The 14,892-nt window shown below is 50.9% G+C and overlaps 1 protein-coding gene and 1 long non-coding RNA gene across 3 annotated transcripts in view; both read right to left on the bottom strand.

Moving 5' to 3' along the window:
• The window catches only part of LOC111097109, a 29,581-nt gene extending 29,324 nt beyond the window's left edge, over positions 1 to 257 (bottom strand). For both annotated transcript variants that reach the window (XR_005363550.1, XR_005363549.1), the window contains exon 1: positions 91 to 257. This is a non-coding gene — a long non-coding RNA (uncharacterized LOC111097109). The remainder of the gene's footprint in view (positions 1 to 90) is intronic.
• Positions 258 to 9,758: 9,501 nt separating this feature from the next.
• Positions 9,759 to 13,166, bottom strand: FOS (Fos proto-oncogene, AP-1 transcription factor subunit). The gene is made up of 4 exons (XM_038544050.1): positions 12,866 to 13,166; positions 11,877 to 12,128; positions 11,331 to 11,438; positions 9,759 to 11,206 (listed from the first exon to the last, which is right to left on the bottom strand). The coding sequence occupies exons 1-4, from the start codon at positions 13,004 to 13,006 to the stop codon at positions 10,565 to 10,567; spliced, it is 1,143 nt and encodes a 380-aa protein (XP_038399978.1). The 5' UTR covers positions 13,007 to 13,166; the 3' UTR covers positions 9,759 to 10,564.
• Between the last annotated feature and the right edge of the window lie 1,726 nt (positions 13,167 to 14,892).

Raw genomic sequence — 14,892 nt, 5'->3', positions numbered from 1 at the left:
CCCATAAACATAAAACAGACTTAGGCGAGAGAGGGCTGTTTCCAGGACTTCCGGCGCCGGGCGAGGACATGGTGCTGCGAGCTCACCCACCCGGGACGGACGACACAGCCCTCGGTCTTCGTGAGCGGCCTCCCGAGTCCAGGAGCGCGGGGGACCTCCGAGCGCGTCCCATCGGCCACGCCCTCTCTAGGGGTCCCTAACGCCCTCGTCCCCCGCCCCCCACACCTGGGGTCTGCGCGCGGGAGAGGCGGGGGCGGGGGGGCGGGGGGCGCGTGACGCGGGGCCGCAGCCAGCACCCCGCGGGGGCGTGGTCGGGAACCGGGGGCGCGGCGAGGCGGGAGGCCGGCTCCCAGCCTCCTCCCCGGGCGACTCGCCGGCTGCGCCAAATATGGGCAGAACGGAAGCGGCGGCTGACGTCACGGCGCCGGGTGGGGGCCGCGCTGCGGGGCCTGTGACGGGAGGCGCTGACGGCGCCCGACGTGTCACCATGGAAACCAAACAGTAAATAGAGGACTCGCGAGCTCCTGGCAGCGCCTGACCCTGCCGGCGACCTGGCCTGGAGCGGACGGCCGGAAGCTGGGAAGGGCCAGGAGAGACCTGGGTCTGGCCGGGGGCGGGGGGGGGGGGGGGGGGGGGGGGGGGGGGGCGGCTGCGGGGAGCCGGCTCTCCCTCTGCCCCGGAGCCAGCAGGGGCCGGTCTGGAATAGGAAGGAGCCCTCCTGGATGGAAGCAAAGAAGCCTTCCTGTCCTTTCTGGAAGGGCTCCCATCGGCCTGCAGGGTTGCTGGGGAGCTTGGTTTCGCTTTGTCTGGTCTCACCAGCGGCTAAGAATTCAGGGATTGGAGCCGCATGACCCCGGCTCACATTCCAGCGCGGCCACCCTAGTTGGATGATCCTGAGCAGGTCACCATCCTTCTGTGCGTCGGATTATTTTTGTAAGATTCATAGCAGGACTTACCTGCTAGGGTTGTTTTCACGAGTTAATACAAATAGGAGCGTGTGTCCGTGTGTGTTTGGAAGAGTCTAGCACATGGTGAGCCAAATCAGTGCTAGCTATTTTTACTCCTGAGCAGCAAAACAGTAGCTCATCGAGTATTAGGCAACTGCTAAATCATAGTGTTGTAATGTTTTGTCTTCTCGATTCGTTTTTCAGTTTTACAGTAAGTCACTGTAAAGGAATTTTCCATCCTAAAGTTAATATTAAAGTTTAGGAGGAAAAAAAAAATAAAGTTTAGGAAAGTGTTTCCTGTGTCAACTGAGATGTGCATTTCCCAAATAAAAACATCACTCGTCTCAGTTTGCATCGCTTTACAGTATTAAGTGTCAAACACAAAAACTCCACACGGTCATATATAATAACAGAACCGAAGGAACTCCTGTTCAGTTTCTCAGTCTTTCCAATCATTGTTGCCCCCATTTTTTTCAGACCTCTTTAAACGCAGTACTGGGATGCCTGGGCTGCTCAGTGGTTCAGCATCTGCCTTTGACTCAGGTGGTGATCCCAGGTCCTGGGATCAAGTCCCGCTTCAGGCTCCCCTCAGGGAGCCTGCTTCTCCCTCTATGTCTCTGGCTCTCTCTGTGTCTCTCATGAATAAATAAATAAAATCTTTAAAAAATAAAAATAAAAAATAAACACAGTACCGTGTAGTACCATAACGCTGGAGACGGGCCTGGCACCCAAAACAATCTCAAATGACTCTGAACCATCACAGACTTACTCTTAAAGTGAAGGCATATACCTAAGTCCATGTGTTGGGGACCAACTCTTAGTATAACTGGGAGTTTACTTCCATGTAGAATACAAGGTGTTAAAGGATAAGTAATTTTTAAAATGAAGCTTACCTATGCATTATGAAAACTCAACAGCCCTCCCAGCAACTGTTCAAACAAAAGACTTTTTTCAGGAAGGAGTATTTCGTCATATCTAAAATTGGCAGTTTGTGGCATTAATAAAGCAAACCAACTTTATTTGGATTTTTTATTACTTTTAAATTCTCGGGATCCCTGGGTGGTGTAGCGGTTTGGCGCCTGCCTTTGGCCCAGGGCGCGATCCTGGAGACCCGGGATCGAATCCCACGTCGGGCTCCCGGGACATGGAGCCTGCTTCTCCCTCTGCCTATGTCTCTGCCTCTCTCTCTCTCTCTCTCTCTCTCTCTGTGACTATCATAAATAAATAAAAATTTTTTAAAAATTTAAAAAAATAAATAAATTCTCAGCAGATAATGTGACCCTTTATGGAAGACAGACCCTTGGATGACCCTAGTAATTCCTATCTCCTGGTGTCCATGCCTTTGTGGAATTCCCTTCCCTTGAGTATAGGTGGAACCTAAGACTTAGGTCTCAGCAATAGAATATAGCAAAGGTGATGGGATGTTACTCCTATGATATGTAATATGCAATGTTTATATATCTATTTCTACGTAATGGAGATCTGTCTATCTTACCAGCACACACTAGTAGGTTCTCCTCACAAGCTTCACGAAGTGAGTGGCCATATTGAGGAAGCAGCCTCCATGACCTGACAGTGGCCTCTGGCCAACAGCCAGCAGAAAGTCAGGCCTTAGGTATACAATCATGAGGAAATAAAGTCTGTGACAACCAGAATGAGCTCAGAAGCAGACTCTTCCCCATTCAAGCATCCGGCTGAAAACTCAGCTCAGCGCACGGAGCTAAACCACTGAGTCCACAGAAACTGAGAGAAGACACGCGTGTTGTTTCAAGCTGCTAAGTATGTGATAATCTGCCGTAAGAAGTAGAATCCTGGGATCCCTGGGTGGCTCAGCGGTTTGGTGCCTGCTGGGCCCAGAGTGTGATCCTGGAGTCCTGGGATCGAGTCCCACATTGGGCTCCCTGCATGGAGCCTGTTCCTCCTCTGCCTGTGTCTCTGCCTCTCTCTCTCTCTCTCTCTCACACACACACGCACACACACACGAATAAATAAATAAAATCTTAAAAAAAAAAAAAAAAGTAGAACCCTAATCCGCCTGCTTTGCCTGCACCTAGTACAGTCGGCTCCCACCTGGCCACTCCTGGTATAGCAGTGTAGCACTACATACACTTCTCAGGCCTTCCACCCTGAGTGATGGGCCAGGAATAGGCCCTTGCAGGGCATCTTCACAGGAGTCATTGATGTCAGAGTTTTAAACCTGGAAGGGGGGATCCCTGGGTGGCGCAGCGGTTTGGCGCCTGCCTTTGGCCCAGGGCGCGATCCTGGAGACCCGGGATCGAATCCCACATCGGGCTCCCTGCATGGAGCCTGCTTCTCCCTCTGCCTGTGTCTCTGCCTCTCTCTCTCTCTGTGTGACTATCATAAATAAATAAAAAATTAAAAAAAAAAAAGGTAACTGTTTAAAAATAAATAAATAAATAAATAAACCTGGAAGGGGAGCTCTTTGATATTTTTGAGACCCCCTCCTGTTGTGGTAGTCTCAGAGGGGTTCTGAGTCTCACCCTCGATCACATAAGTACATTTTTAGGAGCAGATTTTAACATTCTAGCAAAACAGTGAAGCACTTCAGACCTTACAGTCACAAAGAGCTGATTTCAAATCTCAGATCTGCTGCTTACAACTGTGTGACCTTGGTCAATGTAATCTTTCCTAGATCACTTTCCTCATCTGTAAAATGAAGATCCTAATACTATCTGCCCCATAGGGTTATGGTAAGGTCTAAATGGGAGCCTCCATTCAATAAAGTAAAATCATTACTGTGTGCCCAGTATGTGCCAGTTACCAGAGGTAAAATAAGTGAAGCAAGACGGTCCCTGATTTAGCATGGCCTGAGAAATGCGTAGCATGGCTTGGCACAAAGCAAGCATACGTAAAGTGTTAGCCATTATTAATATTATACCCTAGGGCCCCAGGTTCTGTCCCCACCACATGCCTCCAGACAAACACTATAACCTCACATATAGAACCTCTAGTGTATAATTCCAACTGCCCACACCCCCCACTCTGGATGTTCCACAGGCATGGGAAACTCCACGTGTCCAACATAGACCTTATCTTCTTATTCCCCCTTCTTCCTATATTCACAGTATTACAGCCTCCTTGCGTGTCAAGCCCAGTGAACCTGAGAGTGACTTGGTTCCTCTCCCTCTCTCACCTCCTACATCCACTCAATCACCAAGCCCCAACAGTCCTACCCCTCAATTACCTCTTGTTCCTTCCTCTCTATTCCCACCACCACTGCCTCACTTCAGCCTACACACAACTGAAGCAAGTAAATACTCGGCTTTTCATGATCTGGCCACAGTTACCTCTTCTTGACCTATCTCCAGCCCTCTCCACTTTGATGCTGCAATATTAATGTCAATGAAATCAAATGTACTTATATGATGCTCTGTAATTTACATCCTCCTTCCTCTCCTCCTCCCCCTTCCACTCACATTGTATAGTTCAGCAAAAGCAAATGTGCTGTTTTATGGACCTCTGCCTTTACAGTGCTATCCCTCTGCCTCCTGGAATCCCTAAACCTGCCACTAGCTGGTCTAGCAAACTCCATCCATCCTCAATGCCCAGCTCAGAGGTCACTTGCTCAGAAACTCCCCCATATAGGGTTTATCATTCACTCTTCCGTGCAACCATTGCGCCTAATGTTTTCATTGTTACAGGGTATTATGATGTATGCATTTACATGTCTTTCTCCCTTCCTAGACCATGAACTCTTTGAGTACGGGACTGTGTCATGCTCACATCTGAAACCAGCACCTGATAAAAAATAGACACTTGGCAACCTTTTATTGAATTAAATGAAGCCCATGCTAGCTCCAGAAGATAAATGTTTTCTTCCCTGACCCCCATCTCACATAATTACAGAGATAATAAATAATAGCTAACACATCTACACTGTGACAAGCACCGAGTACATAACTTTTTTAATGCTTGCAACAACCCCAAGAGATAGGTATAATTATCCCCTCTTTTACTGATGAAAAAACTAAGGTGCAGAAAGGCAAAGTAACTTACCCAAGGTCAAGGAGCCAGGATTCAAAGCTGTGTCTATGCTCTGAACCACTCTTCTATGTTGGATCCAAATCTAGATTAATTTGTCATCATCTTGATAATTATAGTTGTGATGAGAGTCTCATAATTGATCAAAAAGCCTGAAAATCGATCACCATTTCTGTAGATCTAACCACAAATTGTTCCCCAAAGTGAACTTGGCAACAGGCAGGGCCTCTACCATCCACCCTTATGAGGGAGGCGCTGCCGTTTGCTCCTCACCCTTTAACAAGTCCTCCTTCCTAGGGGCCTGTTCCTAATGTAACCATCAATCAAACCCCTCTGGGTTCTTATCCTAATCAGCTGATTGAACCAAACCTAAGCGCCTTGTCAGTGTGAGCTGAAAGTAAAAAGGGCTTATTAATTAAGAAGAGCTGATGGCCATCAGGCCTGGCAGCTTCTCTGGGACAATGGCCAAGAGCCCTTTCTGCCCTTGGGCAAAGGAAAGGCAACTCAGTTTTAGTCCTTGAGTGAGTGTGTAAAAGCCACTGAAATGAATTGCTTTGAACTAAACCAGTTTATGAATTGCTTTCTCCTGCGTGCAAAGAAAGTGGAAATCTATCCAGCCAGCTCCCTTCAGGGACTTTGAACTCATTCGTCAGGATTCAGTACACTTCACTCCCAACTGCTTTTCTTCAGGTCTGGGCATATGCTTGGTAACCAATGATTATGATAATGACATTGATATCAGCAATGACAGTAATAACAGCTAACCCTTATTCTTCTATTCTAATGCAGATTAAATTGTAGGCTTTGTAATTTAGCTTACCAACTGCTAGGCACTGAAGAACTCAAATGGATTTGTGTGATGGTCTAAAACTTCATAGGAACATGAGTGAAAAACACAGGTTTGTTTGTTTCTTTGAAGATGATTATACCTATATTTACCTATACATCCATTCTTCATTTGATGTTGAAACACATTTCTCAATTTGTAATTAGTCTGGAAGTGTCACTGACCTGCAGCACGCTTGTATTTTTGGTACCTCTTAAAATTTCTTCCCACGCTAGCTACTTCCTCACTTTAATATTATACAACCCAGGATTTTAAAAAATCCTTAATAAAGGATTAAAACAAAACAAAACAAAACAAAACCCAAAGGACATGCTCTTCTACCCAGAGAGAAGTCTGTGAAATACACACCTCCTCTTTTAAATTTGACTTATCTCCTTTTAGATATTTTTGTAATTTTCAGCCGCCTTCACTTACGAATCCATCTTCATCCACTTAACAAGCATCTGAGTGCCTAATAGATACTGGAGATATGAAAGTGATCAAGACAGGGCAACCTGGGTGGCTCAGTGGTTTAGCACCGCCTTCAGCCCAGGTGTGGTCCTGGAGACCCGGGATCCAGTCCCATGTCAGGCTCCCTGCATGGAGCCTACTTCTCCCTCTGCCTGTGTCCCTGCCTCTCTCTCTCTCTCTCTGTTTCTCATAAATAAATAAAATATTTTTAAAAAACGATAGCAATTGATTTACTTTCATTGACACATGGAAAGTTGTTGTTGATACGAAATGACTATCATTAGAACGAATTGCTAAATGTTACCTTTTAATTTTAATATTTGCACATGATGCAGGGATGCGCAAAGACAATACAGAATCTATAATTCACTATTATATAAAGATAAGTATTTTTTTTCTCCTTCCCTTTGTCCATCTAAAATTAATATGGAGCTAGAAGCACAATGGCAGCGTATTCATTGGAATTGAATGGGCAGAGGTAATCAGAGGAGGCAAGTAGATGAATTCCAGGAGACAACGAAAGAAGTGGGGCCTGTGTTTGAAACCAGACATAAAAGATGTGAAATCCCCATTGCTTAATATCATAAAAGGGTCTGGAATAGGAGAATTATTTTTTTTTAATTTTTATTTATTTATGATAGTCACAGAGAGAGAGAGGCAGAGACATAGGCAGAGGGAGAAGCAGGCTCCATGCACCGAGAGCCCGATGTGGGATTCGATCCCGGGTCTCCAGGATCGCGCCCTGGGCCAAAGGCAGGCGCTAAACTGCTGCGCCACCCAGGGATCCCTATTTTTTAATTAAGTAGGCTCCACACCCCATGTAGGGCTCAAACTCACAGCTCTGACATTTGAGAGTCACATGCTCTACCAACTAAACCAGCCAGGCGCCCTTGGAATAGGAGAATTTAGAGAATATGTGTGGAATTTATTTCTGCTCATGGAAATAGAGCAAAATGTATTCTTTTAGTTACCAGGTAAATATTTGTTGACCTGTATTATATGCCAGACACTGAGACAGGCCTGGAGATCCACTGATGAGCTAAAGTAGAAATGTTCCCTGTAAGGAAATGACCCCTCCCATCTTTATTCCCATCCCTATTATATGTGTATCTTTTGGGGTAGTTGTTTTGTTAAGACCAACAGGGGGTCATACTTTGTGGGTAGAGATTAGTCTTTCCCAAAGTCATATCTTGTGGGTAAAGATCAGTCTTTCCTAAAAGGAAGTCAGCATTCCTAGTGTACACCATCCATAGGAGTTGTTAAATCCTGACTCAGAAAAGGGAGATGTGGAAAGAGCCCTTTGGCTTCTTCTCTTGATCCCATGAGAATAGTCCACAGGGAGCTTGGTGTGATGTCAACTCTATGGAGCACACTCTGGCCTCTGAGAAGACTGTTAAAAGGATTCCCTGTGTGCAAGTACCTCTCCCTGGACCTGCACTGTGGTCTTGTTGATGGAGCAGCCTGGTCTCCACTGGGTTATGGTGACTAGAGGAAGGGTCCGGGCATAGGCTAAGGCTGTCAAAGGGAAAGCAATGTCCTTTCTCTATAGTCAGCACAGGATTGACAGGGGCCATTAGCCAGGTCCTGGGAGCAGTTCAGTGTCCAGGGCTGAAGTCCAGCCACAATTCTCCACTTCCATGGGTTGTTATCCCTGTACCCTGTAAGGGGAGCCAGCTGGCTTCCTTACAGGGTATCTCACCTTGTTATTTCAGATCTGGGTGTTAGTTTCAGTAATTTTCTAATTAGTCTCGGCCATATTTAAGGCTACAGAGGGGTGCCTGAGGTTGTTCAGTTGGTTGAGCATCTGACTCTTGATTTTGGCTCAGGCCATGATCTCGGGGTCATGAAATCAGGCCCCACACCCCCACACCCCACTCCGCTCCGGCTCATGGAGCCTGCTTTAGATTTTCTTTCTCCCAGCCCCTACCCGCACTCACTCTCTAAAAATAATAATAATAATAATAATAATAATAATAAAGGCTACAGAAAATTTACCCTCTGAACAGCAAACAGGGAGTCTAAAGCCACTTCCATTACTGTAAGACGATGGGCAAGAGTAATATGCAAGTGGTATGGCATATATCTATCAGTGCTCTTAAGAGCCTAAAGTAAGTTGGTTTCAAATGTCAATTATGTGTCGCCTAGGTAGATCAGAGGTGAAAATATCAACCTCAACGGAGCTGTCATTTTCAATTAAAACTTTCAACTTGACTGAGTGTGACACCCCATAACCACCCAGTGATTTTCATTATCACCAAAGCATTGAGAGGCTAGCACTGAAGCACCTCTTCCACTAGGCAGGTGTGGAAGCATGGTCTCTGGCTTTCAAGCATGGGGCCAGCATGGTATCTGAGAGCAGCGGGGAGAAAGGCTCCTCTCTTCATGATTTGTGCATGTGCGTGTAAGGGACCCATTACTAGAGGTGCCCCAGACAAAGGTCATGTTCTTCTTTAAGATGATAAAGGTTCTAAGTTACAGCTCATGTTGACTTCTCCATAATGAGCTATTATGTAACTTTTTATTGACCGAAAGATCAACCATTATTTGGGTACTGTTGGAGAGATCTCTTTCCAATTCCCAGAGCCAGTTTTCTCTTCCCTCAGTGTAAACTAAACAGCAGGTATATGATCAAGAAATGTCAGAAATTGGAAGGCATTTATCATTAAGGGATAGGACAAAAGCTCTCCCTTTCTTATGAGAATAAAAATAGTCCAAGGAAGTGTATGTTCAAATGGAGGCCTGAGAAACTTTTCTTTTTTTAAACCAAGTATTCAGAGACAGCTTGGCCTTAGGGATAGGGGAAGGAATGAGGAAGTTAAGACTCAAATCTCACTAGTGCAACATTGAGAAAGTCATTCATTCTAACCATTCTTCAATTTGCTCACTCTGAAGGTAGGAGCAAACCCTCACATAATCTTGTGGGAATAGGAAGCTAAAGTGGTTTGTACAAAACTTAAATTTTGTTTGTTGGGCAGCCCGGGTGGCTCAGCAGTTTAGTGCTGCCTTCGGCCCAGGGCGTGATCCTGGAGTCCCAGGATGGAGTCCCATGTCGGGCTTCCTGCATGGAGCCTGCTTCTTCCTCTGCCTATGTCTCTGCCTGTCTCTGTGATTCTCATGAATAAATAAATAAAAAAAATCTTTAAAAAATAATAAATTTTGTTTGCTAAAAGTATCCCATTAAGTTCAAGGCATTTCAACTGAACATAAGCACAACTAAATTTAAATATCTCCCCCTTTGACTTGCAAAACAGAGAAGCAGGCAGACATGTTCCCACAGAGCTATTGCACAGCCAACTCCCACCCCAGAGTCTGCTAGAGAATCTTAGCTCGGCCGTGTGAACACATGTATTTGTCAAATATTCCAACATCAGCTCTAGAGTTTCCTTCTCCTTTTTGATAAGGGATCAAACAAAGGGGCGTGTCCCCCTCCAGGAGCTACCCTTCTGGACGAACTGGTCTCCAATCCCTTTCAGAATCTTACAAAACTTCCCGAATGAAGAGCACAAGGTTGGTCGCATTCAACTTAAATGCTTTTATTGACAATGTCTTTGAACAATAAGCAAACAATGCTTAAATTTTTCATTCAAATTCACTTTCCACATGTCAAAAGACCTCAAGGTAGAAAAAAATAAAATAAAAATATAAATATCTGAGAATCCATCTTAATAAATAAATTAAAAACACAATAAAACGTTTTCATGGAAAACTGTTAATGTCAGAACATTCAGACCACCTCAACAATGCATGATCAGTAACGTTACAATGAACATTGATGTTGAAGAAAAAACTACAGTACATGGATAGAGCTATTTATTTCTATCTACTAGAAAATAAAGTCATATCTTTTCTTAGTTTAATATTGGTCATTGCTAATCAGAACACACTATTGCCGGGAACACAGTAGTTATTGTTAAAATCAGCTGCACTAGATACAATTCGAAAATATCCAGCACCAGGTTAATTCCAATAATGAACCCAATAGATTAGTTAATGCTATGAGAAGACTAAAGAGAAAGAGATAAGAGACACAGACCCAGGCCTGGCTCAACATGCTACTAACTACCAGCTCTCAGATGTGTCACTGGGAACAATACACACTCCATGCGTTTTGCTACATCTCCGGAAGAGGTAAGGACTTGAGGCCGCGCGTGGATGCTTTCAAGTCCTTGAGGCCCACCGCCTGGTGTGTTTCGCGCACAGATAAGGTCCTCCCTAGGTCTACGGGAACCCTCGAGGGAAGACGTGTTTCTCCTCTCTGTAATGCACCAACTTGGGCAGTAGCACCCTAGGGTGCCTGCCGCCTCCCCTCCCTGCCTGCTCACAGGGCCAGCAGCGTGGGTGAGCTGAGCGAGTCAGAGGAGGGTTCGTTGCTGCTGCTGCCCTTGCGATGAGCGGCCGCACAGCTGGGGAAGGAGTCAGCCTCAGGGTAGGTGAAGACGAAGGAAGACGTATAGGTAGTGCAGCTAGGAGTACAGGTGACTACGGGGGTGCACAGAGGCTCGGGCTCTGTGGCCATGGGCCCCATCCCCAGGGAGCCACCATGCAGGGGCTCCCAGTCTGCTGCATAGAAGGAACCAGACAGGTCCATGTCTGGCACGGAGCGGGCGGTCTCCGAGCCGCTGGGCCTGGATGATGCTGGAAACAGGAAGTCATCAAAGGGCTCGGCCTTCAGCTCCATGCTGCCGATGCTCTTGACGGGCTCCACGGAGGGCTTGGGCTCAGGATCATTGAGGAGGGGCAGGGTGAAAGCCTCCTCGGACTCCGGGGTGGCAGCTTCGGGCAGGCCCCCGCTCAGATCTAGGGAAGCCACGGACATCTCTTCGGGGAAGCCCAGGTCATCAGGGATCTTGCAGGCAGGTCGGTGAGCTGCCAGGATGAACTCTAGTTTCTCCTTCTCCTTCAGCAGGTTGGCAATCTCGGTCTGCAGAGCAGACTTCTCGTCTTCTAGTTGGTCTGTCTCCTGTATCCAGAGGGACAGAGCAAAGCATAAGACGCGGGCCTACTCAAGGGCCCTGCTCCCGGATACCCAGTCTCCAACTTTCCCCCTAAGTTTGAAAAAGGAGTGACCCACAGGGTCTACCTACCGCTTGGAGCGTGTCAGTCAGCTCCCTCCTGCGGTTCCGGCACTTGGCTGCAGCCATCTTATTCCTTTCCCTTCGGATTCTCCTTTTCTCTTCTTCTTCTGGGGACAGCTAGAAAAACAATTTCCAAAAGGCCAACAGTCAGTAACAAGGTCTGCCATCAGCTGGGTTCAGCCACCCCGGGGTGAAACTGGTCCCTGCAGCTTCCCAGCTTCCTGGCACCCCTGCGAGGAAGCCATTTCTAACCTGCACTTGCGGGCTGGGTGTGACTTGCATTTAAAATAAGATCCTTAGCAAGAGAACAAAGAAGAGCCCGGTCTAAAAGCTGGAGAAGGAGCCTATGAGGGAAGAAATACTACCAGAGTATTTCTTGGGGTAGGACTATCAGAGTCCGGCGTGGGACGGAAATGGCTTGGAGCCAGGGTTCCTCGTGGAGGACAGATAGGTGGTGACTCCATCAGTGGCTTCGCCCTGCCCACGGTGCTCCCCAGCTCCACCAATGCCAACCCACGCCCCCTACTGAGAGAAGGTGCTGGAAGAACCGCTCACCTGTTCCACCTTGCCCCTCCGGCCAATGCTCTGAGCTCTGCCTCCCGTCATGGTCTTCACAACGCCAGCCCTGGAGTAAGCCCCAGCCGAGGGGGTGGGGACTCCATACGGGTGGGGGGCTCTGGTCTGGGACGGGGCCACGGAGGAGACCAGGGTGGGCTGCACCAGCCACTGCAGGTCCGGGCTGGTGGAGATGGCAGTCACCGTCGGGATGAAGTTGGCACTGGAGACGGCCAGATCGGTGCAGAAGTCCTAGAACGGAACAGAGGGGGCAAAGCTGACGTGAGGGAGCAGGTTCCGGACACAGGTGCGGCGGGCCGGGCGTCCAGTGCCGCATGCAGCGGCGGAGAGCGGAGGAGAAGCACGCCCCGGACTGCTCGGGGCTTCTGATGTGCCCCTCGTCCTGGAGGCAGGGGGCTCTCCGTGTCCTCCCAGGAAGCCCGCGACGCAGCGCGTTTCTCCTCCACCCTGCTGCTGCGTCCCCGTTACCCCTCCGGCATCACTCGCCTGAAAGGGGGTTTGTTATAAATATCCCTGACGTCTGCGCTGACGCAGGCGCCGCTCCGGAGTCTCCTGAATGAACTCGCTTTTTATCAATGAAACTGCCTTACACACCCGCCGGCTTCACCCTCCTCCCCCGCCCCTCCTCCCGGCTCCGGGCTGCGCGGGGAGGGGTGGGGGCGGGGGGATTGCCGCTTCCCGTCGCCTCCCGGAGGAGCCAGGCGCTAGTTCGCGAGTCTCGGCCTGGGACACGCTGCGCCCCGGGTAATGCCAGGGAGCGCGGCCCGAGGGCGGCCCCAGCCGGGCCTGCCGCGGGAGAGGGGGGCCGATCCTCGCTAGGACAGCGCGCGTGCGCCCCACCGAGTCCGGGGGTCCCGCGGTAGGGCAGCTTCCCCCCCGACTCGCCTTCCCGAGCGTCCCGCCCCGGAGTCTCCGCCCTGGGGTCGGACCCTGCCCCGGGCCCCGCGGCGGCGCGAAGCCAGCCTCACCTGCGCATTGACGGGAGAGCCCATGCTGGAGAAGGAGTCGGCCGGTGAGTGGTAGTAGGAGAGGGTGTCCCCGGCCGGGGACGCGCTGCTGCAGCGGGAGGAGGACGCCTCGTAGTCGGCGTTGAAACCAGAGAACATCATGGTCGCGGTGAGTCAGGGCCGGGGCGAGGGGCTGAGGGGCGGAGACAGGCCGGAGCTGTGGGGCAGAGCTGGGTGGGAGCGCGGTCACTGCTCGCTCGCTGCGCCGCGGCCGCCGGCTCCGTCTCGGCTTCTCGGCTGCTCGCTGCAGATGCGGTTGGAGTACGAGGCGCCGCAGCACCGCATTTATAGCAGCATTCTATGAATGAGCCCCCACCCACGTCATGGGCGCAACCATCGCGGCGCCAGGGGGGTGGCCGGCCGACCTGCGCACGCCTTCGGCCTCCTTGCCGCCGCCGCCGCCCCCGCCGCCCCCCACTGCCCGTCTTAATGTGGTCCCTTATCTCCTGAGCGATCAGCAATTTGGGTCTCCGGGGTCCCGTGGAGCCCCCGAGACGAGGGACTCCGGGGACGGCTCCCCCCACGACCGCAGGGAACGGCCGTGGAAACCTGCTGACGCAGATGTCCTAATATGGACATCCTGTGTAAGGGGGGACGGATTGACGGGAACTGCTCGCCGGCTGCAGCCAACACCGAGGGTGCAGCGCGGGGGGAGGCGGGGGCCGCGGCCGGGGGAGGGGAGGCGGGAAAGGAGAAGAACGCGAGCGAACATTCGCACCTGGTTCAATGCGGACCCTTGTTCCCCGGGCGGGGTGGGGGGATGGGCCGGGAGCGCCTTTTTACCAGTATACGGCGCCCCGGAAATGTGCTGGGGCTCAGGTATGGGAGAAACAGGTACACAGCCCGAGGGCTTAAGCCTCAGCCCCAGAAGGAATGCGCCGCCTCCACCCCCGCCCCCGGCCATTCCGGATTCTACCCTGATTCAGTGCACCCCGTGAAAGCAGACCCTCAAGCCCCCAGTCCGCAGCAGTACTAGGGCTGTTACTGCATTTGGAAGCAGAAAAGTCGGGAAATCCGAAATAAGGGAATACGTACGCTAACCTACTTTATCTACGATGTTGGGTATTTTAATTTTAATTGTTTTGGTTTTTTATTTTTAGGGAAAAAAGCGCATTTTTTTTTTCTCGGCCATACTTAGGGACATTAGCGATACCGTCAAATCTGAGACGCTAGCCAGTGAATATTGGGCAGAGCCTCCATGCAAGGATATCTGATGGGTTCGTTTGCCTAGTTCTGAGCTGGGGCCCGGGGAGTGGGATGCGATTCCGGGGGTGCTATGTGGACAAGGTGGTCAGTTGAGGGTACCGGGTGGAGAGAGTTCCCCGGGGGAGCGCAAATCCGAGCTGGGAAGTTAGACGAGGCTCGGTTCCCCCAGGAAGCTGGGCTTACTGGCTGCCCACAGCGGGTGATTTTCCAGCGCAGACTTGGGGGGGGGGGGACCGGGGGCGCTGGAAGGACTGTAGCCAGCAGCTCCCAGGAGGGAGACCTCGGCCGCTGTGGGACCTCAGGCGCGGCTCTGTGGCCTGGAAAACCGGGTTGGGGCGGTCGGGGGCTCGAGCGTGCGTTGCACCCCCAGAGACCCCCCCAGCCTCCTCCTCCGCTGCAAAGGACACCTGGGGTCACATTGCCCCAGCCCGGGTTCCAGCGCGCGGCCTCCTCCGGGGCGCGAAGTCGCAGAGCCCAGCGGAGCCCCCGTGTGCCTTCCCCACTCTTCCGGGCCCCGGGCTCGCGGTGGACCCCTGGAAAGGGGCGAGGCGGGACTAGGGCCGCGGGCGGATCCCTCGGGGCGCGCGGGGAGCCGGACCGCCGACCTGCCTCCCGCCGCCGCACCCCGGAGCCAGGCGATCCTGCTATAGATAGTAACAGGGAAGCGGCTGTTTACAGCAACACTGCGCCGCCAGGGCTGTCTCCAGGCGACGCCGCGCGGCCGGGCGCGCCGTCGGCCGGGCCAGGCCGCCCTCCCTCCTCGCTCCCCCGGGGCCTCGGCC

Source organism: Canis lupus, chromosome 8 (assembly GCF_011100685.1).
Source record: "Canis lupus familiaris isolate Mischka breed German Shepherd chromosome 8, alternate assembly UU_Cfam_GSD_1.0, whole genome shotgun sequence".
Taxonomy (NCBI): domain Eukaryota; kingdom Metazoa; phylum Chordata; class Mammalia; order Carnivora; family Canidae; genus Canis; species Canis lupus.
This window is presented reverse-complemented; position numbering and strand designations above follow the sequence as displayed.